At 33.6% G+C, this 26,403-nt stretch overlaps 1 protein-coding gene across 1 annotated transcript in view; it reads left to right on the forward strand.

Moving 5' to 3' along the window:
• LOC136035612 (myosin heavy chain 95F-like) overlaps positions 1-26,403 on the forward strand; it is a gene marked incomplete in the record, with an annotated part of 147,072 nt that overhangs the window by 27,640 nt on the left and 93,029 nt on the right. Inside the window, 2 exon segments of the mRNA XM_065717501.1 lie at positions 12,003-12,186; positions 21,886-21,959. Coding sequence (XP_065573573.1) covers positions 12,003-12,186; positions 21,886-21,959 — 258 coding nt within the window.

Genomic DNA, 26,403 nt, shown 5'->3' on the forward strand with positions numbered 1-26,403 from the left:
TCTCAAAATCATTCGATCAAACTATGAGAAAGCCATTTAGCCAAAAAAATAAATATGCAAATTTCGTTTTAATTATTCCTCTGCGGAGAGCCAAAGTCAAAACATGCATTGATTCAAAAACGTTCAGAGATTAAATAAAAAAACTAGTTTTTTAACTGAAAGTAAGGAATGAATTTAAAACTTTACGTGTATCATGAAAAGAGAAATCACCAATGCAACAGGACAAAAAAAAAAAAAAAAAAAAAAAAAAAAAAAAAAAAAAAAAAAAAAAAAAAAAAAAAAAAAAAAAAAAAAAAAAGACAGAAGGAGAAAAGGAAGACTGTTTTCCTAAATTAGTGATTAATATAGACCAGCACTTGAATGAGGCCTTAACCCTACTCATCCACACAATCACATAGGTCACACAGCATAGCCATACACAATCAACCATAAAGAATAATCCATGGACAGGCAGTCATGTCGTCAATAAGTATAAGTCGTCATTTACCAAACAATAGAAAAAATAATAAAGACAAATAATTCAGAGGCAACAACCCAACACAAGGGCTCATCAGGAGAATACTCTGGCCTATATAGGGTTTTGCCACTCTAAATTCTCTACCCAGCCAAGTGTTGTGGCTACCACAGAATATCCATGGCATCCCCGTGTCAGGTATCATCCCCAAAATACATGCCTATGAAAAAAAAAAACAGCAAATGTAAAACAACCAAGTAACACCAAAACAAGTTTATCCTGTTAATATATCCCTCTTTTTAGCAACAATAGGTAAACTAAATATAATAAATTTTACCAAATCACAAATATTAACACATTGCAAAAAAACCTGAATGAACTAAACAATTATAGAATTCATCCCTACTATGTGGCTAATTTTTAAAAAAATCCGCTCAATTAGAAACACAATTCAAAATAAATGGCGCTGCAACAACAATTCTCGAACCTCCGAAATTAGTTAAAAATTTCTTTAAGTATTTCTAGATAATTCTTTCGATATTTATTTAAAAGTTCGTTATAATGAAAACTAAATTTTTTAAATTGCCAAGTTAATTTATTTGCAGAAAAACCTCTTGATATCAATTTTTGGCTTAAGATTTTACATCTATTTTTAAAATCAATATAATTACTACAAATCCTTGTATAACGAAGTAACTGTGAGAAAAACGCTGAATATGTAATATTTGAGTGTATATTACTTTCAGAGAATGGGAAACTAATCACTTCAAAATCAAAATCATCCGTTTTATTATACATTTTAAAACTTAATTTATTATTATCACAAATATTAATATTTAAATCTAAGAAATGATCTTCATGACCAGCGCCATGACTAGGTTCAAGAATAAGCTCTGATGGATATATATTTTTAGAAATATCAATGAAATCCTTACAATTTAAGACCAAAATATCATCTAAATATCTTTTATTATTTGACAAAACATGTTTTAAATTAATTGGATTATTCTTATCCATCATATATTTATATTCTAGTTGACTTAAAAACAAGTCAGCTATAAATGGGCTGGCATTCCCCCCCATGGGAATTCCCACAATTTGCTTGTACAAATCAACACCAAATCTTATATAAGTATTGTATAAAACAAATTCTAATAACTCAAAAATCATATCCAAGCTGTAAACATCTCAAGTTAACTGTAGTATTAAAGCAATTTGTCCATATAGCTTTTTTATTATAAGTATCTATTTTTAAGAACCTTTTACTAGATAAGAGGAAAGATTTCTTGATAACAGTTTTTAAATTATCAAACACTACATTAAGTGATAAATTAGTATACATTGTCGCAAAATCGAAAGACTCAATTCTTTTAGCTGAAACCATTGTTAAAGAATCTATCACCTGCAGTGAATTATTAACACTCCAATATGGATTAAAATTCGAAAATTTTTTAATACCAGAACAATAGGTTTTAAGTTCATTTACAATTTCCTTTAAAATTAAACAGAGGTCAGTAGCAGCAATGCGGGTTGGAAATTTAGCTGCTTCAGCAATAAACCGTGGTTTAGGGGGATTCTTCTGAAATTTTACAGTCCAATATAGGAAAGGGAACTTTTTATCATTGTCATTTATTTTAATATTACAATTTTTAAAAAGTATTTCTTCAGTCTTTTCAATTAAATTCTCATCTTCTATATTTACCTTTTCGTAAACATTAGTTGTGCATAACTCCCTTTTTAAGATATCACAATACAGCTTCTGACAAATTATGGCAAAATTATTATTAGCTTTATCCACTGGCACAATTACAAATTCATTCTTTAGATTAGCAATTGCTTGTTTAATCTTCGCATTATAAAATCATGATTTAGTGTTACTATTTTTTAATTTAGAATATATTTTATTTCTTATTCTACTAATAATTAAATTCTTCCAACTTTGAAATCTCTCTTTATTTTTATTCTCTTTCTTACACCACTTATCAATAAATAAATCAAAATCCTTTTCCAAGCGATCAAGAACACTCGATGGTTTTAGATGATGAGAAAGACGGAAATTAGCCCCTTTATTCATTATAATTTGAAGATCATCTTGCTTTATTATTGACAAGTCCCCTGTTATAACATGTTTGTTAGTAGGATTTACAAATGGGCCAAGTTGCTTACAATTACAAACCGGTTTCCAATTTATATCACTATCTAATCTTTTTAGTATTAAATTATAATTAAAAATAATTTGCCCAATAGTTTTTGAAAATTTATAAGTTAAAACTGGACTATCATTATAATTCAAATTACTAGGAAGAGTCTGTTTCACATGCCGCTGATTTAAAATTTATGATATATTAATATCTTCAATCTGCTTACAAGTAAAATTAATAGGTAAATATAATCTGTTATCCTTATTACTAACCTTATCGAACTTTTTCTTTTTTGAAATAAATTTCGTTTTAGTTAGAATGCAAATTGTATCACATATTACTTTAAAATTATAATCAAGAGCTGTATTATTCTTAACAATCCAGAAAAGTTTGATTAAATTCCTCTTGGATAAATTATTTAGACATTTTATTACACAAATCATACCCCTAGATTCAAGTAGCTGGCATAGATCTATAGAAAGCATATGTACATCTAATTCATTTTTTCTATTATTTTTCCTATGTCCTCTCGATCGTTTTTTACGTTTAGTAGGACAAGTAAAAGAAGGATGGTCCATAAAACCATCAATACATTTAACAACAACATGAGACATGTCACCATATTTTGCTACACGATCATTTAGCCCAAAAGGATAAGCTGTACCAAGAGTATGGATCCAGAAATCCTCCTGTTTACGTAGTCTATTATTCTTCTCTTCTTTATTTAAATTTTCTAATTCTAAATTTTCTAAAGTTGTGACAGTTATATCTGATATGGAACATTTACCATTATTACAATGTTGAACTAGATAGTTATTAGTTTTTCCATTATTACCTGTTGTCTTATGTCCAGAAAATCTTTTATATATATTATTAGTTGTTTCCCCCACATATTGTAGGCAGCATTTATTACATTCTAATAGGTAAATTACATTGGTTGTTCTACAATTAACATTACCACGTAACTTGCATGCAAAATTTTTATTATACAATGTACTCTTAACAGAAGTCCGTGGGATAAAATGATCTTGGCAAAGAAAACAACGACTCTTACGCTTACTAACTTTCAAAAAATCGTTCCGAGTTCCGAGGCTAATATTTGTGTTTTGTTGCATAAAAAGTTATTGAAAATAAATCCAAAACAAACCAACATCCAAATTAAAATCCAACAATCAAAGTCCAAAAAACATGCCAAGGTCAATAGGTCAATAGGTCAATAAATACATAAACAAAAACATGAAAGAACATGAAATTTGCATAAGTGCCATCTCACCAATAATTAACAATATCAGGTTAAAAACCTGGACCAGGGTAAAGGTCTGTCGGGGAGAAAACTAAAAAAAAATTTCTCCACCAGCACTGGATCCAACCTGGAATAATATCATGAAAAGAGAAATCACCAATGCAACAGCACACACAAAAAAAAAGAGACAGAAGGAGAAAAGGAAGACTGTTTTCCTAAATTAGTGATTAATATAGACCAGCACTTGAATGAGGCCTTAACCCTACTCATCCACACAATCACATAGGTCAAACAGCATAGCCATACACAATCAACCATAAAGAATAATCCATGGACAGGCAGTCATGTCGTCATTTACCAAACAATAGAAAATATAATAAAGACAAATAATTCAGAGGCAACAACCCAACACAAGGGCTCATCAGGAGAATACACTGGCCTATATAGGGTTTCGCCACTGTAAATTCTCTACCCAGCCAAGTGTTGTGGCTACCTCAGAATATTCATGGCATCCCCGTGTCAGGTATCACCCCCAAAACACATGCCTATGAAAAAAACAAACAAAAAAACAGCAAATGTAAAACAACCAAGTAACACCAAAACAAGCTTATCAAAGCTTTTTAAAGCTTTTACAAGCTTTTTAAATTATCAAACACTACATTAAGTGATAAATTAGTATGCATTGTCGCTCCTTACTTTCAGTTAAAAAACTTGTTTTTTTTATTTAATACCAGACAAGTACAAGGCGTTCTTTGGTGATGCGTATCGTATACAAGAATTTATTTCGTTGATTGAATAAAAAAAACAAGTTTTTTTTAATGACAGTAAGGAGCAACATTAAAACTTAAAACGAACAGAAATTACTCCGTATATGAAAGGGGCTGTTCCCTCCTCAACCTCCCGCTCTTTACGCTAGAGTTTGACTCTTTCTCTTAACTCTAATTTTTAAAACAGTAAGAAACTTTAGCGTAAAGAGAGTGGAGCGTTGAGGAGGAAAAGCCCCTGTCATATACTGAGTAATTTCTATTCGTTTTAAATTTTAATGTTGCTCCTTATTTTCATTTAAAAAACTTGCTTTTTTTATTTAATTTTTGGACGTTTTTGAATTAATGTATTTTTTGATCTTGGCTCTCCACACATAAATAATTAAAACGAAATTTGCATATTAATTAATTGCTATTAATCGGAATATTTTGAGAAAAAAGGAGTGAGCGAGGAGGCCTAGTTCCCCTCCAATTTTTTGATTACTTAAAAAGGCAACTAGAACTTTTAATTTTTTACAAAAGTTTTCATTGGTAAGAATTATACGTAACTTACGAATTAACTTACGGAACGAACTTCTATATTCGTATACCCTCGTCGATACCTTGCTCTTTACACTAAAGCTAAAATTTCCCAATTCCTCAAGAATGACCTGAATCACAAAGGCCGAAGAATAAATAGTAGAAATTACTAAAAATACTTTAGCGTAAAGAGTGAGTTATAACGAGGAGGTAAACCCCTCATATGCGTAATAATTTTTGTTCATTTTAAGTCTTAATGCTGCTCCTTACTTTCAGTAGAAAAAACTTTTCATGGTTATTTTTTCATTGTTTTTTTTTTCAAATAATACTAGAAAATCCTGCGCCTCCTTCATTGAAATTCTCTTCCCCCATGAGAATTTCCTCCATGGAAATATCCTCCCACGTACCCCCCCCCTCAACTCTCCCCCTTAAACCAAAAAATTCCCTCTGAAAACGTCTGTACACTTTCCAGTAACCGTTACTATAGCCTATGTAAACATAGGTCAAAGTTTGTAACTTGCAGCCCCTCCCATGGGGACTGCGGGGGAGTAAGTCGTTTCTAAAGACATAATTATTAGCTTTTTCGACTATAGTGAATCAAATGGCTATCTCAGAATTTTGATCCGGTGACTTTTGGGAAAAATGAGCGTGGGAGGGGGCCTAGGTGCCCTCCAGTTTTTTCAGTCACTTAAAAAGGGCACTAGAACTTTTAATTTTCATTTGAATGAGCCCTTAGAGCTCATCATGAAATATGCTCGGTACTTGTATGATATTAAATAAAAAAAAAAAAAACACACACAAAAAAGTAAGGAGTGATGTTTAAACTTAAAACGAAAAGAAATTATTCCGTATTTGCAATTCGCTGTCCCCTCCTCAACGCCTCGCTCTTTACGCTAAAGTGTTTTATTATTTTAAAAAATAGAGATGTGAGAAAGAGTAAAACTTTAGCTTAACGAGCGAGGCATTGAGGAGGGGCCTGCAGCCCCTCCCATGGGGACTGCGGGGGAGTAAGTCGTTTCTAAAGACATAATTATTAGCTTTTTCGACTATAGTGAATCAAATGGCTATCTCAGAGTTTTGATCCGGTGACTTTTGGGAAAAATGAGCGTGGGAGGGAGCCTAGGTGCCCTCCAGTTTTTTCAGTCACTTAAAAAGGGCACTAGAACTTTTAATTTTGATTTGAATGAGCCCTTAGAGCTCATCATGAAAGTATGCTCGGTACTTGTATGATATTAAATTAAAGAAACAAAAAAAAACCATAAAGTAAGGAGTGACGTTTAAACTTAAAACGAAAAGAAATTATTCTGTATTTGCAATTCGCTGTCCCCTCCTCAACGCCTCGCTCTTTACGCTAAAGTGTTTTATTATTTTAAAAAATAGAGATGTGAGAAAGAGTAAAACTTTAGCGTAACGAGCGAGGCATTGAGGAGGGGACATCCTCTTTTATATACGAAATAATTTCTGTTCGTTTTAAATTTTAATGTCGCTCCTTACTTGCAATAGAAAAATTTTTTTTTATTCAATTTATTATCCTGTATTAAATAATGCCAGGAAATCTGACCCCATCTCCACGGAGAAACCCCCTGATTATAGAAATGTCCTTTACACAGTTCAATCACGGTGAAAATTTACCCCAGATAGTTACTCTTAACCACTCCGCGCGCAAAATTGAGACGGAAAGGAGAAAGCGAGACATATATAAAGATTTTTGTATATTTTTCTATCCTCCCTAAAAATGTCTGTATATTTCCAAATAACCGATACTGTATGTAAATAACGGGCAAAGTCCATAGCTTGCAGCCCTTTACCTTGGGACTGTGGGGGATTAAGTCGTTTTCAAAGTCATAGTTATTAGATTTTTTGACTATGTTGAACAAAATGGCTATCTCAAAATTTTGACCTGTGGGACTGTGGGGGAAAAATGAGCATTGGAGGGGGCCTTGTTTCCCTCAAATTTTTGTTACCTAAAAGGGCACTAGAACATCTAATTTCCATTTGAATGACCCCTCTCGTGACATTCCAGGACCGCATAAGCTAGACGAAAATAGCGACGAAGACCACACTGCCTTTCCATAACAAACAAATACTACGTAGAGACAATAGGGAAAATTTCAAGACAGTGGAAATTATTTCTGTAGATATTTCGGCCCTATGTCCAAGGGCCGTCTTCAGCACAATACAAGAATAAGAGAGAAACTATATATATATATATATATATATATATATATATATATATATATATATATATATATATATATATATATATATATATATATATATATATATATATATATATATATATATATATATATATATATAAGAACTTACATCAAATTGTGAGGATTAAAAACTAAATTTATTAAAAACACTTTTTAAAACTTTTTTTTAAAAAATAGCCCTAGCATCCTTACTTCAACGAAGTTCAACCAGGACTGGCGAAAAGAATGAAATGAGAATATAAGCTCATTCAAACTGAAGAGAATAAAATGATTAGATGCAATTTCTTAAAGCTAATCTTGCTTGTTTAGCAGCCTGTCTTAAAGGCCTTTTCGTTGTTGGTTCAGTACCATTGTAAATCGGTTTAGTAAAATATTTTGTTAGATCATTTTTAATTAAATTTGAGTATAAAGAATTTAGTGAGTATTCCCCCAAGTCCCTGTTCAAAGAAATATTTTTATTTATTTTGAGATTAATTTTGATTGATTCTCGAACCACCTGTTTTATTCCCAAATCATTACTAATGAGCGAAGAGTTTTCAAAATGTATAATGTGGGACGGATTATTAAATATATGCCAACCTAAAGCAGAATCAAAGGAGTTGTTGGAACTATTTAAAATTAAGGCCTTGTCTATGTCATTTTTATGCTGTTGTAACCGTTTATCTTGATTCTGATGGGTCCTGCCGACATAGTATTTTCCGCAATCACATAGTATTTGATAGACCCCTCTTTGGCGAGTAACTGGGGTCTTATCTTTACCCGAATTTAAGAAATTGATGATTTTGATATGTTTTTTGAGATGATTTGTTTGATATGTATATGATTATTGTTTGATATGTAATTTAAAAGACACAGTTTGATATGTAATTTAAAAGACACAATTACATATCAAACAATAACTCATGATCCTACTGATCAGTTCACTAATAATATTATAAATGAATTAAAGCAGCTAAAACAAAATGGTAAAATCACCCCACAACTATACAATAAATTTTTTCCCCGTGGTAGTTTCTGTCCTAAACTCTACGGTTTACCAAAAATACATAAACAGGGTATTCCCTTAAGACCTATCGTAGCTTGTACTAAAGCCCCCGCTGCCAATATTGGAAAATGGCTTTGTACAGCTTTCAAACCTTTATTGTATTCTCAAAATTCCTGTATTCGTAACTCTGCAGATTTGGTTAAAAAACTTAGCAACACAAGTATTTCAGAAAACACAATAGTTAGTAGTTTCGACATTGTTTCAATGTATACAAATATAGATGTAACTATTTCAGAGGAATTATTAAAAAACAAAATAGAAGAAAATTACCACTTGATCGAGACTTCAGCGACAGGAATTGATTGTGAAGTTTTAGTGACTCTTGTTAAAATTTGTAATAAGTTTTCTATGTATTTTCAATTTCGCGATTCTTTTTATCAGCAAAAAAATGGGTTACCCATGGGAGCACCTTTATCCGGGCTACTAGCAAATATTTACGTCGAGAATCTTGAGAATTGGGCATTGAATTATTATTTTTTAAAACACGTCTATTGGGGTCGTTACATGGATGACGTAATTTCACTTTGGAATTATGGGGAAGCTGAGCTTCGGGGCTTCTTAGATCATCTTAACACTTATGACCGAAATTTGCAGTTCACCCTAGAAGTTGAAATTGAAAATAAACTTCCGTTTTTAGATGTATTAATTATTCGCAATGCTGATCAACTGGATTTTACTATATATCGAAAGCCAACACAAAACAATAGATATCTTCACTTTAATTCAAATCACCCCCCACAAGTTAAAAGAGCAGTTGTGACTTCCCTCATTGATCGTGCCCTGAATATTTGCTCCAACTCATATATAAATTCAGAAATAAATTTTATCAGAGATATTCTTTTTGGTAATGGATACCCTATTCCTTTTGTCAATAAAATAATTAACCGTAGAATAAAAAGACATCCTCGTAAAATCGAAGAAGATACTTCACAATGTGAGGCTACTGATAAGCCCTCAAATATTGTCTATCTTCCGTATATCCCAAAGATCAAAACAAAATTAAAAAATATTTGCACAAAAAATAATCTGTAGGCTACGTAGTTTTTACTAATAATTTTAAAATCATCAATTTCTTAAATTCGGGTAAAGATAAGACCCCAGTTACTCGCCAAAGAGGGGTCTATCAAATACCATGTGATTGCGGAAAATACTATGTCGGCAGGACCCATCAGAATCTAGATAAACGGTTACAACAGCATAAAAATGACATAGACAAGGCCTTAATTTCAAATAGTTCCAACAACTCCTTTGATTCTGCTTTAGGTTGGCATATATTTAATAATCCGTCCCACATTATACATTTTGAAAACTCTTCACTCATTAGTAATGATTTGGGAATAAAACAGGTGGTTCGAGAATCAATCGAAATTAATCTCAAAATAAATAAAAATATTTCTTTGAACAGGGACTTGGGGGAATACTCACTAAATTCTTTATACTCAAATTTAATTAAAAATGATCTAACAAAATATTTTACTAAACCGATTTACAATGGTACTGAACCAACAACGAAAAGGCCTTTGAGACAGGCTGCTAAACAAGCAAGATTAGCTTTAAGAAATTGCATCTAATCATTTTATTCTCTTCAGTTTGAATGAGCTTATATTCTCATTTCATTCTTTTCGCCAGTCCTGGTTGAACTTCGTTGAAGTAAGGATGCTAGGGCTATTTTTAAAAAAAAGTTTTAAAAAGTGTTTTTAATTATTTAGTTTTTAATCCTCACAATTTGATGTAAGATCTTTTATATATATATATATATATATATATATATATATATATATATATATATATATATATATATATATATATATATATATATATATATATATATATAGTTTCTCTCTTATTCTTGTATTGTGCTGAAGACGGCCCTTGGACATAGGGCCGAAATATCTACAGAAATAATTTCCACTGTCTTGAAATTTTCCCTATTGTCTCTACGTTGTATTTATTCCAGGACCCCTGGGTCTATACAATCATCCCTGGGAAAAAACTAATAAACAAGTATCCGTTATCTTCGTTCTGGCCAAAAATACAAATTTCCAAATTTTTGCAGCTAGGAGGTTGAAACTCTACAGTTGGGTTCTTTGATACGCTGAATCTAATTGTGTGAATTTCATTAAAATGCTATGAATTTTAGAGGGTATTTGCCCCTTTTCAAAAATAAGGCAAATTTTCCCAGACTAAACTTGATGAAAGTTACACGTTTAAAATCAGCATAAATTTCGATTCTTTTGATGCATCTGTTTGTATAAAAATTCCGTTTTTTTAGAGTTTTGGCTACTATTGAGCCACGTCACTCCTTACTTACAGGTCGTTGCCACCAACTGTTTGATACCCACTACTATTCAAGCAGTGAAGCTAGGGTAATCCTAATAAAAGATACCTAAGTATGATCAAGATATAATAATTTTACCAAATTAATAGTGATATTCACAATTATGGAACTAGGCAAAGTGATAATATAGTTGTTGATTTGTGTCGTGGTACCAGGTCTTCATTGTCAATGAAGCACCTGGGTCCATCGTTATGGATTGACCTACCATTGAGCATTAAGGTGGTGGAATTCGTACATCAGTTAATAAAGAATGTAAAAGATTATTTTTGGGGGAATTTACTGGATTTTATTATGAATGGTAGTCTGGGTAGGGGAGGAAGAGGATCTAGAGAGGTAAAGGTGGGTAGGGGCTAACGTGGTGTTGGAAGGGCGGTGTAGGGGAGGGGATGGGGAGTTGAGTATTGAAGAACGATGGAGACTCGATTTATTATTATGATTTTCCTTTTATATTTGTATTTATCTATTATTGTTTTCAACTGAGTTATTTATTTGTTTATCTATACTTCGTATTTGTTTATATATATATATTATATAGGTTAAAGTTTATTTATTTTTGGTTTATTCATAATAGTTTTAATTAAATAGTTGAAGTTTGAGTAAATAGCTGATTTATTACGTATGTAGTTACGTGGACCTTCGCATGATCGCAAACCCTCGTAGGTTTTCTCCAGCGCTAAACTGTTATGTAATTTATTTATTTGGTTGTGAATGTGGAATAATAAACTAAGGAGTTTGTGAACGTAAAAAAACAAATTGGGGCCATATATTCGCACAATAAGCGGGGGGGGGGGTAAAGTACCGGGGGTCTGCATGCAAAATGTGTTAGCTACTATTATTCTGCCAATTATGAAGTAAGAATTGTTTTCTGACTTCACACTGTCGAAATACTTCACCCATCCCCCTAATGTGCAAATATATAGCCCAAAATATGCATTTCTTATCTATTCTTTCACTTCTCTTTGTCTTTTTTCACGCTAAGGTGAAAGCTAGCGAAAGAAACCGGTTTACGTTGCGTCAATGCATGAACAACTTGAGCGTAAGTGGGTATATATACAAGTACCATATGCTCCATGGTAGGAAGAAAAGGCATAAAAGAAAGTGTTATTTCTATTTCGCCACTAAAAATTGCTCTGCACCCCTTACACCCACGCAAAGCGTGACATCCTGCATGGGATAAATGAAGAAGACGATGACTAACATTCGACTTTTGAAATGTCTAATGCCCGTCAAATAAAATTATTAAAGATACAAATTAAAATTAAGATTTTGTTCTTTACAGATGGAAAGACAGGCAGTATGGATACCCGATCCTATCCAAGGATACCTTTTAGGATATACGATTGATTTGGCTGCAGATGGAGCTCTAGTTCTTCCCAGCCAAAAGGGAGCTAAGCCTCAAATAGTGCCGTATAACAACCTTCATTACGCCGAGGAAAATGAAACAAACGACTTTGATGATAACTGTTAGTACATCCGTTTTTATTTTTTCTTCGTTTTCCATTTACCCAGTTTTGCCTTTCTTGTGAAAACTATTCTGTACTAGTGTAACGACCCCCCCCCCCCCGAAATATTTGTCTCCGACTCGTAAAAATCGTAACAAAACTGAATATAAACAAATTTTGTTGCATTTTTTAAAGTTCTTGTAACCCCTCCCCCGAAAAAAATCTTCTGTAACACTAACCCTGAAAAATAATCCTGGATACGGCACTGCTTGTGTATTATCCAGTACACACTCAAGAAGTGAAGTTTGGTTAACCATAATGAAATATACCTAAATATGATGAAAGCACGATACTTTATTAACAAAATTACGGAAACTACAACAAAGAATTGTGGTAGGGAAATATTTAATACAAACATACCTACAACCTAGATTTCAACTGAGCCTAAGCTAAATCTCTCTGAATACTGACAGGTATAAACCGGTTCTTGTTTGATCTGCAGATCTAAATTCTCGAATGTGTCCAGACTAATACACAAGAACCAATTGTTCCATTCCACGGATTCCCACTTCAGTCGGTGTTTAAAGGAAGAAGTTAATAATCCCAGTTGAAATAGCAAACATGTCAATTTTACAAAAACACGATACACACTTTATAAAAAAACACGGTGCTTTCATACAATTTTATTTTTCTTGAGATTTATGTTTGACTCATGACTTGATATTTATCATTTTTATACAATCCTAATAAGGGGGTTAATGCCAGATTTGCCTTTGACTCAATTGAACTATCTGTCTTGGCTTTTTCTACAATTAGCCAGGACTTGATGCCCACAACTATTCGATTTTAATTCAGTGCTTGCTTCAAACACATAATCAGAATCCAATTTATGATCGAGCTGTTAAGTCCAACTGTTTTTTGGTTTTTCATGAACTAAATATCTCTAAAAAAAAATTAATATAATAATCTGTAAAATTAATCATGTTCCTAATATAGCTTTTAACGTGGATTTCAAATATATAATCATTTTTCAGTTAGGCTTTAGTTTTTGTAATATATCTTCGTAGTTTTTGAGGCCTGACTTTAGAAAATATGATAAAGAAATCCAAAGAGTTATTTTGCCTCTCCTTTTAACTATGAAAGCTTTTATTTAGTTGGCAGAAGAAACCCTAATTTCAGACCCATTGGGGGCGGGGGGTCGCTTGCTTTCACATAGGTAACATCTTTCTATGAAACGTTCAAGATAACTAACAATGCTGATTACTATGATAAAATTGAGTGTAGGAGGGGGATATTTCCTCTCAATTAATCCGATTCCGGCGTTGGGATTCGAACAACCATTAACAAGCCTTCTTCTTGTTGGGACCTTATGATTGGACCTTATAATTAATTATCTGAAAATTCATTAAAACGAAATGCAGAAACTAATTTAATGGTTTGTTCAATGATGCTCACCAAAAGGTAGGCCTTGGAGTTGGCTTTAAAGTAAAAAGAACGTTGTTATGCTCGCCAAAAGTAGTAACGGTAATTCCAGGAGTGGCATTGCCACTGGGTGGGTTTTGAGGGGGTCAACCAACCTCTGCCCAAAAATGGGAAAATCATTTATAAATGTGAAGTTTCCTTCTTGTTCTTGTCTTGCAACAGGACCAGACGTTTTTTGCCTCTCCTGGCATCTGAAATTCAGATATTACCTGGGAATTTTTCCCCCCTCCATCCACCAAATTCATTGGATCTATGCTCGGACCTCTTCTTTGGCCCATCCCTTTTTCAGGAAGCATCGTTTTGTCTTTTAATAACAAATTTATAAGCTAATTACAAATTTAACGATGTTTCTGATTTTGGTCGTATGTTCTCAATCTTCATTTTTTCTTAAAATATTTCTAAAAACGACCAGAAAATACCACTATTCTAAACAAGCAGACTAGACACATCTGTTTCCCAATATCTTGTTTGGTTCTGAAGATAATAAAAAAGTGTGGATTTTCCAACCTACTTTATATCTTCTTTTTTGCCTGAATAAATAGTAAGATTATGGAATTTAAAATGCAAAATTCTTTCCGCCACTATTTGGAAGCCTGAAAAGCCATCATTGTCTGAGCATCTAAAGTACCAAGGATAGTGAAAATGAAATCAGGTTGTTATAAAAAGTAGCAACTTACACAACCAAATATGTGCCCTGAATTTTTTTTATAAGTCGGGAATTAAATTTGTAATGAAAAATTAACTTCATATGTAATTGTTCAGTTTTTGGCAGTAGCAGGAATAAAACTTAAAGAAAAAAAAGAAAGGTTTGTGAAGAATCAGTAAATTGATTAAAAAATATTGCATCATAATATTGCATATGTAATTGCAGCTGTCCTCTGAAGGTAGGTCATAGTTGTTTTTTGGAATCAACAGATGGCCAATGTTTTAATTTTTATGGACAAAAAATAGAGTCAAAATTAGCTAATCAGTTTGCATATTGTTTGTACGGTTATAAGTCGCAGCACTAAAGAAAACGTGAAATTGACCTAAAAATTGTATAATTTTGAAACACCCCAAAAAATCTTGGAAGATTGTTAAGAAGGTCCTAGAAAACTTGTTAAAAAAATGAAGAAGGTGAAAATATCTCGGTTATGAATAGGGCCTTGCAATGGGGTCAACTCAAGAAAATATAGGGAAGGAGGCCATATCTTGAAAATCCAGGGTGTTCGACAATTTTTTAGTTCTTTTCAGCTTTATCAATGGAAATACTAAAAAAGATAAGATTTAAAATATTCACTGGAACACAAAAAATCTAGGGAGCGCATGTCCCCCGTATCTTGTCCACCAGATGACGTCCCGCGTCATTGGCACTTCAATGACCGAAAAACTGACCGAAAAATGACCGAAATTCATCGTTTAGTTCTCAGCTCTCCTGTAAAATTAAATAAAAAAAACTAGTTTATTTTAACCGAAAGTAAGGAGCGACATTAAAACTTAAAACGAACAGAAATTACTCCGTATATGAAAGGGACTGTTCGATCCTCAACGCCCCGCTCTTTACGCTAAAGTTTGACTCTTTCTCTCAACTCTACTTTTTAAAACAGTAAAACACTTAGTAATTTCTGTTCGTTTTAAGTTTTAATGTCGCTCCTTACTTTCAGTTAAACAAAAAACTAGTTTTTTTTATTTAATTTCTGAACGTTTTTGAATTAATGCATGTTTGGATTTTGGCTCTCCGCACACGAATAATTAAAACGAAATTCGCACATTAATTTATTTTTTGGCTAAATGGCTTTCTCAGAGTTTTGATCGGACGATTTTGATAAAAAGAAGCGGGAAAGTAGGCCTAGCTACCGTCCAATTTTTTGTTACTTAAAAAGGCAACTAGAACTTCTAATTTTACGAACGTATTTATTAATAAAAATTTCCGTAACTTACGAAAATAACCTACGTAACAAACTTTTAAATTCGTATGCTTTTATTACATATATGAGGGGGTTCGCCCTCCCGTCAATACCTCACTCTTGACATTAAAGTTTAAATTTTGTCCCAATTCCTCAAGAATGACCCCTGAATCAAAAAGGCCGTAAAATAAATAGTTGAAATTAATAAAATTACTTTAGCGTAAAGAGCAAGGTATTAGGAGGAGGTGGACACCTCATATGGGTAATAATTTCTGTTTGCTTTAAGTTTTGATGCTGCTCCATACTTTCACTTGAAGAAACTTTTTCATATTTATTTTTTTAATTGCTCTAAAAAAACACTAAAAAATCCTGCGCCCCCTTCGTGGAAATTCTCTTCCCCATTTGAAATTACTCAATGGAAATTTTCCCCGCATAACAGTCCCCTCCCAAAGGGACTGTGGGGGAGTAAGTCGCTCCCAAAGACATAGTTTTTTGGTTTTTTGACTATGTTGAACAAAATGCCTATCTCAGAACTTTGATCAGGTGGCTCTGAGAAAACAATGAGCGTGGGAGGGGGCCTAGGTGCCCTCCATTTTTCGGTCTCTTGAAAAGAGCACTAAAACTTTTAATTTCCGTTAGAATGAGCCCTCTTGTGACATTCTAGGAACACTGGGTCAATATGATCACCCCTGGATAAAAAAACAACAAAAAAACAAACAAATAAACACACATCCGTGATCTGTCTTGTGGCAAAAAACACAAAATTCCACGTTTTTGTAGATAGAAACTTGAAACTCCTAAACTAGGGTTCTCTAATACGCTGAATCTGATGGTGTGATTTTCGTTAAGATTCTATGACTTTTAAGGGGTGTTTTCCCCTATTTTCTAAAATTAGGCAAATTTTCTAAAGCTCGTAACTTTTAATGGGTAAGATTAAATTTGATGAAACTTATATATTTAAAATCAGCATTAAATGCGATTCTTTTGATGTAACTATTAGTATCAAAGTTTCGTTTTCTAGAGTTTCGGTTACTATTGCGCCTGGTCGCTCCTTACTTGTAGTTCGTTACCACGAACTGTTTGATATATGTCGTAGAACTTAATGCAAGAATCTTCGGAATAGGAAAATTAAAATAGAAAAAGCTAAAAATAGAAACACCGTACGAAACGGAAAATGAAAAGAAAATTTTGAAATCTAAATAAAATAAAACGGCACTTCTGGATGAATCTACTTGGAAGTTTGCATATTAAAATGTCTTGTTCAAAAAAAATTCATAAAGACATTATGATAGTGGTTGATACTACTTAAAAAATAGCGAATTTAATCAAATATGCAAAATACAGAGTTCTATAAAATGCAGGAAAAAAGGGAAAAAATATTAATGCCACGTAAAATTTGCCACAAAAAAAGAGGCTGAAAACTAGAATGGACGTGGAAGAAGAAGAGGATGTTAGGAACAAGGAAACTAAAACTTCAGCGCCAAGGTCTCGTACAGTGTTGCGGCAACTGTGACACATGGGTCGCAGCTATTTGTTGTAGACCCAGTGCATTTATTGTACATCCGGAACAATAAATGTAGCTACTAACCAGGTTTTGTTGAATAGATTCTACACTAATTTGGTTGACAAAGGGATACTCATATACCAACCCCCCTCCCCCTTCAACAAATTTCAGGTCACGTGCACCGCATAAAAACAATGCCCTTTACCTCCAGTCTTACTTTCCGCCAGGTTTGGTTGGGATAGGACGTTCCCTTCTGGTGGATGCCCTGACGACATGAAGTTGGAGACCCCTGCCCCTTACCTCCTCTACGGAGACTGGTGCGAATATTGATCGTTGGAGTTGAATCTCGAATTTGGAGCCCCCTACCCTTTATCTCTTCTACAGAGATTTGGTCGAATCCCTAATATACTATGATCCCTAATATACTAATCGTTTTGGTTGCTAATGCACCCCCTCCGCCTTTCTGATGGATCCATAAATAGCCCTAGTAATGTATTTCTCCTTTAAATAAATACAATTATACCTTATAACTTTGACATTAATCGGTTTATCTTCTTGGTCTGCAATTTGTCTCAGTGTGAGATTGAGTACGTAATTTACTAAAATATTATTTTAAAAGATCTTAGGAAGTCCATAATAATAGAAGTAAATCTGGTACTCTGAACAGTTGAAGTATCCTGAATCAAACAGTTCATGGTAACGAACTGTAGTAAGGAGCGACCCGGCTCAATAGTAGCCAATACTCTAAGAAATGGAATTTTGATGCCAATAGCTATATCAAAAGAATCACATTTTAATGCTGATTTTAAATATATAAGTTTCGTCTTCAAGTTTAGTTTTACCCATCAAAAGTTACGAGCCTGAAAATATTTAAAAAAATTATTAGGGGGAAACACCCCCTACAAGTCATAGAGTGACACCATCAGAACGAAAATCACACCATCAGATTCAGCGTATCAGAGAACCCTACTGTAGAAGTTTCAAGCTCCTATCTACAAAAATGTGGAATTTTGTATTTTTTTGCCAGAAGGCAGATCACGGATGCGTGTTTATTTGTTGGGGTTGCTTTTTTGTTTTTTTTCCCAGGGGTGATTTTATCGACCCAGTGGTCCTAAAATGTTGCGAGAGGGCTCATTCTAACAGAAATGAAAAGTTCTAGTGCCCTTTTTAAGTGACCGAAAAAATTGGAGGGCACCTAGGCCCCCTCCCACGCTAATTATTTTTCCAAAGTCAACGGATCAAAACTCTGAGATAGCCATTTTATTCAGCGCAGTGGGAAAACCTTATAACTATGTCTTTGGGAACGACTTACTCCCCCTAAACCCCCGTGGGATGGGCTACAAGCTACAAACTTTGACCAGTGCTTACGTATAGTAATGGTTATTGGGAAATGTACAGACGTTTTCAGGGGGATATTTGGTTGGGGGAGGGGTTGGGAAGAGGGGGATATGTTGGGGGAACTTTCGATCGAGGAATTTGTCATGGGGGAAGAAAATTTCCATGAAGGTAACGCAGGATTTTCTAGCATTATTTAGAAAATAAACAATGAAAAAATAAATATGAAAAAGTTTTTTCATCTGGAAGTAAGGAGCAGCATTAAAACTTAAAACGAACAGAAATTATTACGCATATGAGGGGCTCACCTCCTCCTAATACCTCGCTCTTTACGCAAAAGTATTCTTAGTAATTTCAACAATTTATTCTACGGCTTTTGTGATTCAGGGGTCATTCTTAATGAATTGGGACAAAATTTAAGCTTTAGTGTAAAGAGCGAGGTACTAACGAGGGGGTGAACTCCCTCATATATGTAATAAAAACATGAGAATACAAAAGTTCGTTACGTAGGCTAATTTATAAGTTACGTATATCTTTTACTAATAAAAACATTCGTAAAAAATTAAAAGTTCTAGTTACCTTTTTAAGTAACCAAAAAATCGGAGGGCAACTAGGCTTCCTCCGCCGCTCTTTTTTCCTCAAAATCATTCGATCAAAACTATGAGAAAGCCATTTAGCCCAAAAAAATAAATATGCAAATTTCGTTTTAATTATTCCTCTGTGGAGAGCCAAAATTAAAACATGCATGGATTCAAAAACGTTCAGGAATTAAATAAAAAAAAAGTTTTTTTTAACTGAAAGTAAGGAGCGGTATTAAAACTTAAAACGAACAGAAATTACTTCGTATATGAAAGGGGCTGCTTCCTCATCAACGCCCCGCTCTTTACGCTAAAGTTTTTTACTGTTTTAAAAAGAAGAATTGAGAGAAAGAGTCAAACTTTAGCGTAAAGAACGGGGCGTTGATGAGGAAGCTTACTTCCTTTCATATACGAAGTAATTTCTGTTCGTCTTAAGTTTTAATGTCGCTCCTTACTTTCAGTTTAAAAAAACTTGTTTTTTTATTTAATACTATAAAGGAAAAATTTCAGTGTTTTAATGTTTTCTTTTACTTTTATATATTACTTAGGCTATATTTGTGACCCCTATTATATTTGAAAAAAAGCAAAAAAAGAGGAATTTAGCAGTGTGTTCACCTTGTCCCTATGTCAGTTATGGAATCTTGTCTATATTCACGACTATTGCTTTAAACCCCATCAGCCCCTTAATCACCCCCTCCCGCAGAAAAAGAACAACAAAAATAGAAGCGAAATTAAACCCCCATTAGCCCCTACTCCCCCCCCCCGCGAGAAAAAGAACAGCAAAAAATATAAGCGAAATTAATACCCCATCTGCCCCTAATCACCCCCCCCCCCCACAAAAATAACAACAAAAAATAGAAGCGAAATTAAACCCCTCAGCCCCTAGTCCCCCCCCCGCAAAAAAAAGAACAACAAACAATAGAAGTGAATTCGGCAATTGAAATTTTTCTATGAAAAGTTTGTCAACACCTTCTTCGAAAAATGACAAAGCATATTTGCTTTGTGCAGCGAATCTTGTGAAAGCATATATCTTGTGACAGCGTAGTCACATGCCGCGTGTCACACTTTATAATAGTTTTCCTTTCAATTTTTTTCTTATGGTTGGATCATTTTCTTTCATCAGTTTCTATCTGGCTCAATATAATTTGTATTAAATTAGTAAATACAACAAAAAATTTTTCCCGCTACAATTTAATTCTTAATTTTTTTTTTTTTATGTTTGACTGATGATGTAAGAACTAAACTTTGCCAGAAAAGGCAAAAGAAATACGGGCATTTTCATAAATTGGGGTTTAATGCTATTAATTACATGCATAATTGTGCAACAGTTATTATGGAGATGGGTCGGCGGATTTTTGTGTTAATTTGGGGGGGGGGTATGATTCAGCCTCAAAAAGTACAATTTTACGTCCAAATTATCACTCTCCATTTGTTGACAGATAAATATATAGGGAGATTTAGTAGGGGGAGAATAAAAATTACTCCCAAATTCCGCTTTCTACTACTACTATTATAAACTCACCGTAGCACCAAGCCGCCTGAGGCCAACACAGTTACGCACACTCCTCTCCTCCATCCCAATTTTTACAAAGCCTCCCTCTTTACACCCTCCCAGGATGTTTCCATTTCCTTTAAATCTTTCTTTGCGACAATCTCCCCAAACTCCCCTTGATTTTGAAAATATACTATGAGACAGTTTTGAGGGAGCTACAGTGGGGGAGGGGGCACTTGCCTTGGGCCCATAAATTTTAGGGACGCAAAATTCCAACAAATAAACTAACGGTTATAATCATTTTGTAATTGTTGAATATGCATTAATAAAGTAGTGGGCACAGTTAATAAATGAAAATAATCATTAATCAATAATTAATTAATAGAATAAAAATAAATCAAAACATGAGAAACGATTAAATAATAATAATCGTATTAATTAAGTTTAAATAACTGATAATAATTAAATAACTTAAACAACAATTTAACAAATAATTACTAGTTAAACGAAAATGAACTGAAAATGATTTTTGTTAATAAATGAAAATTTTGTTTAAATTTGGCGTTACAAGTTTTTGGGAGACTGGTGGGCCCTAATCAAGATTCTGTCCCAGGCACAAGAGAGGGCAGAACCACCACTGCTGATACTCTACCTAAAATATGGGCTCTGGGGTATGATAAATTCCATCTTATTGCAGACAATCTTTGTCTGTAAAAATATTTTTTGCATTTTGTCTGTAAAAAGATTTTTCGCATTTTGGCCGGCATAAAAGTATTGTAACATCCAGAAAGCTTGATACTATCATTGTGTATATGCTACGCTGGAGTTCACACAAATGACCCACCTATGAGATGCTCAATAATTTAGATATTTTTCAAATTTGCAAAATCATTTGGCCAAATTGCCAAAGATAATTTCACATTTATTTTGTAAAACGGACCCTGTTTTATTTCTAATTACCTCCCCCCTTTCCGAAGGATAAATCCTGGAGGTAAAAAAAAAATTATAAATGGCATACGTCTACATCTCTCGTCTAAAACTTTTTATTCTAAGAAAAATGAGATTCAACAAGTTTGAAATGGCGACGATCCGATAGTTCAGACAAGGCCAATTCCCTCTTTACTTATTTTCAATAACAGAATATTTCACTTTTAGTCTTACAAATGGGATACTAACGCCCTATTTTATTAATTTCACACAAGTTATTTTTCTTTTGAAATACGAATCTGCAGTATTTCCAGTTTTTACGATCTAGAGTCACGGGTTTGAGAAAATTTGTTTAGAGCCTTAATTTTGAAAACGCACTTCTCATTTAAATGATTTCACACGGCTATGAGACTATCCTCTTGAGAAGCTGAGGTCGGTATTTCTTAGGAAATTCATTTTGTCGTTTTAAATTCCTACTTATATATAGGCTACCTTTAATATACTTTTCTATTTCAGGTTCTCTAATGTATCTGAACGAAGCAACTCTTTTGAATAACATCAAAGTTAGGTACTACAAAGATAAAATATATGTAAGTAACTACATTTCTAAATTTTATTTGACTCTTTAGCTTGACTGCTTAAATTTTTTTTTTGCTATTTCAAGAGACACTAGTATATTTCTCAAAAGTAGTTCTATAAGGTTCATGTTCCCTATGTGTGCTTTGGTATGTTATTTTTCTGCAGTCCTACATTGTTAATGTTTCAGCAAGACGACAATTGTGCTGTGTCTTGAGAATTAAAATATTTTTGAAATTTTGAAATATTTTTGAAATATTAAAACATTTTTGAAATGTGCTTTCTGTTCTCTTAGATTGTAAATTGCTTGAGAAGTGTGTCAAAATCATGCGAAATTAGTTAATCTTTCCTTATTTAAGCAAGCTTAGGCTATTCGCTAAAAAAGACCTTGCTACTACAACTACAAATAACTCACTGTACAGCCTAGGTATATATACAGTCATGAAAATTTGAATCAAGAGATGGGACACATCACAGCGCCATAAAGGGACAGTGGTCAGGGTTGTGAACTATTGATTAATTTCCCAATAGCGTATCGAAGCATAACAAAGGTATATAAGTTCCTTACTGTGTATGTGTGAAGGAGGAGCCAAGAAGAAATACGTGAGACATTCTGCATCCCAAGTTTTTCTTTTTTTTTTTTTTTTTTTTTTTTTTTTTTTTTTTTTTTTTTTTTTTTTTTTTTTTTTTTTAATGGAGAAAGTAGCAACGGTCATTACTGTATAGATTAAAAAAAAAACAACATTTTTTTTAACTCAAAGTAAGGGGCGACATTAAAACTTAAAACATACAGAAATTATTTATAAGAAAGGGGCTGTCCCCCTTATCGTCCCGCTTTTTACTCTCAAGTTTGACTCTTTGTTACAGTTCTACTTTTAAAACAATATTCCATTTTCATTAAGATTGTATGACTGTTAGGGGGTGTTTCTCCCTATTTTCTAAAATTTTCTCAGGCTCGCAACCTTTGATGGGCAAGACTAAACTTGATGGAACTTATATATTTAAAATTGACATAAAAATACGATTCTTTTGATGCAACTATTGTTATCAAAATCCCGTATTTTAGAGTTCCGGTTACTATTGAGCCAGGTCGCTCCTTACTTATAGTTCGTTACCATGAACTGTTTGATACCTATGCTACGACTCACTGCAGTACCCCAACACCAAGCCGCATGAGGCAAACAGAGCTATGCACGCTCTTCCTCTATCATAATTCTGGCTTAGTGAATCGATAGATCTTAAACTATTGAAACTTATTATATAAGTATCTTGTCCTTCTATTACAGCCTACAGCTATGGATTTAAACAATAAACGTGTTTGAATGAAACATAAACCATACTGACATCTGATGGTTCAATCGTGCTTATTGCTAGATACAAATTTATGCCTAATATTGGCATTATTTTTATATGAACTTAAATTTGATTCATTGAGAAACAGGCAAAATTTTTTAACAGGCATTAAATTCTGATTCTGAAGCATCCAAGTTTCAAGTGGAACATCGATTCTACGCCTTAAGCGTCATCAATGACTGGAGAATCTCCACCGTTTCTTTAATTTACAATTCAGATTTTTCTTTTCAGCCACTTTTGACATATTTTTAAATGCCATATACCTCATGAATGGTATGTCAGTAGTTCAATCGAGCTTCATCCTGAATATGAACTTAAAAAAACACCGGTAAAATTCTAGTTAATTGACTTCTTGCTATCTCAGAAAGGGTTTAGGTTAGGAAAATGAAACTTTCAGGGATGAATCTACAGACTAAAGTATGTCCCGGGAAGGTATTTTAAAGCATCTACCCCCATCTAGAGGGCCCTTACCTTTGATTACCTTTAAAAATATGTGTCTTATAAAAGTGAAACCTTGCAAAATAGATCTTCTGCTTAATGGAAGTAAACAAAATTGTTTTCAGCTTCATAACTTTGCTCAATTCTATTCTATTAGGTTTTAAAGATATGCAAACACATTTCCTAAATTAAAAAAAAAAAAAAAACATTGATATGGCTCAAAATTCTACTCAAATAACAGAAGTTGTATTTTCAGAACTAAAGGCAGAGAAAAAGCAACTAGTAACTGAAAATTAAGGTAAAATTTTGTTTTGTCAAAATTTGAATAGGTATAGACCTGTCATGTAGGCAAATTTCAGGGCCCTCTAGAAGGAGAAGGAGTGGAGATGGGTACTTTATAATACCTTCCCAGGACATACTTTAGCCTATAGACCCATCTCTGAAAGTTTCATTTTCCTAACCTAAGCCCTTTCCGAGATAGCAAGAAGTCAATTAACTAGAGTTTTACAAAAACACCATGCCTACGATTTTGAATACGAACTTCTTTGATTTATTGAAAAAAAGGCAAAAATTTTTTAAGAGGCATCAAATTGTGACTCTGAAACGTCAAGGTTACAAGTTAAACGTCGATTTTACGATTCTAATCAAATTCATTGAGGATCAGGCATAACTCTAGAAAAGGTAATTACTTGTAATTCGGAAACTTTTGTTTTAAAAGTTTCATCGTCCGTAGCCGTAATTTGTTATTCCGTAATTTTGTTTTGCAACCACTTTTCATAGTCCAATCGAACAGTTCGTTGCAACGACCTGTAATAATGAGCAACCCGGCTCAATAGCAACCGAAACTCTAAAAAATGGAATTTTGATACCAATAGATGTATAAAAAGAATCGGATTTCTATGCTGATTTCAGATACGTAAGTTTCATCAAGTTTAGTCCTAATTATCAAAAGTTACGAGCCTGAAAAAATGTGTCTTATTTTCGAAAAAAGGGGAAACAACCCTTAAAAATCACAGAATCTTAAGGAAAATCACACCATCAGATTCAGTGTATCAGAGAACCGTATCTGCACAAATGTGTAATTTTGTATTTTTTTTTAAAGCGATGGGCCTTCTAGGAATGCTAGTTTTTTTTAGAATTTTCTAAAGTGGTTTTCAAAAGTGGTATATTGGAAGCATATATAGTATCGCTTCAAGGGGGTGGTAGAGTAAACTCATACACTATTATGAATGATATACGGAAGTATTTACGCTTGTTTTAATTGAGCTGCCATGATTGTTCAGGCTTTTACTCGTAACAATTACAAAGCTCACCACTCCGTAGCTAGACAATCAGTAAAATTTGCATACATCTATGGGGACCTGTCTACCGCCTCTTCGGTTTGTTATTCGGTTCAAAACTCAATTCTTCCACATGACTTACCCATCCCAAGAAGGCACTTCTCTCCTAAACTTTCAAAATCTCCTTATTTTCGAGATATTAAATTTTACACCGCTCAATACATGTTCTCTAGTTTGGCCTTTTTCGCTGCTTGGTCTACCCGTAAACCACTAGTTTAACACAGAGGAAGACAACCACTCTACTCAGGGAGGGATCTAGAGCAAAATCTTGGGGGAGGCCCAATGTGACAAGGGTGCCAATGAACAAAATCTTGAGGGGCCCAGGTGCCAATAATTGACCAAATTGACAAACTTATTCCAAAAAAAGGAGTAAAAAAGAAGAAAAAAAGGATAAGAGGGCGACAAAAAATTCTTGGAGATGGCCCGTGGCCCCCCCGGCCCCTTGGATCCGCCAGTGCCCCCACTTGTCTAGGCTGCATTTTAACCACACAATCTACATCTATATGGATTTATCGAGCGAAAAAAGTTATTCCACATAACACTCCGGATCTGCCCAATGCCCACTCTCATCAGTAAATGAAGCATTGCCTCTCCACTAGACTTCGAAATTTTTGGGGGATTTTCCGTTGCATTTTTTTCTTTGGCTTTTTTGGCATTTTCATAGAAGTGTTTTCTTTTGCGTTTTCATTGAAAAAAAAAAAAAAACAACAAAAAAACATTGTCAACCTAGACTTTAAAAATTTTGTTTTGTCCCTCTCCTATTTTTCTGTAAATTAACACCGTGCAGAAATAAATATAAGCCTTTGACATTCCATAAAAGAAAATATTTGACCAATAAACGTCATAAGTTTTATCTACTGTCCTTAAACGAATGGCATTATTTTCGTCCATATCAAACAGTTCGTGGTAACGAACTGTAGTAAGGAGCGACCCGGCTCAATTGTAAACGAAACTCTAAAAAACGGAATTTCGATGCTAAAAGATATATCAAAAGAATTGGATTTTTATGCTGATTTGAAATATATAAGTTTCATCGAATTTAATCTTTGTCATCAAAAGTTACGAGCCTAAGACTTTGCCTTATTTTGAAAAATAGGGGGTAACACCCCCTAAAAGTCATAGGATCTTAACGAAAATCACACCATCGCATTCAGCGTATCAGAGAACCCTATAGAAAAAATTTCAAGGTCCAATCTACAAAAATGTGGAATTCCATATTTATTGCCATAAGACAAATCACGGGTGCGTGTTTATTTGTTTGTTTGTTGTTTTTTTTCCCCAGGGGTCATCGTATCGACCAAGTGGTCCTAGAGTGTTACAAGAGGGC

This window comes from Artemia franciscana, chromosome 2 (assembly GCF_032884065.1).
Source record: "Artemia franciscana chromosome 2, ASM3288406v1, whole genome shotgun sequence".
In the NCBI taxonomy this organism is placed as follows: Eukaryota; Metazoa; Arthropoda; class Branchiopoda; order Anostraca; family Artemiidae; genus Artemia; species Artemia franciscana.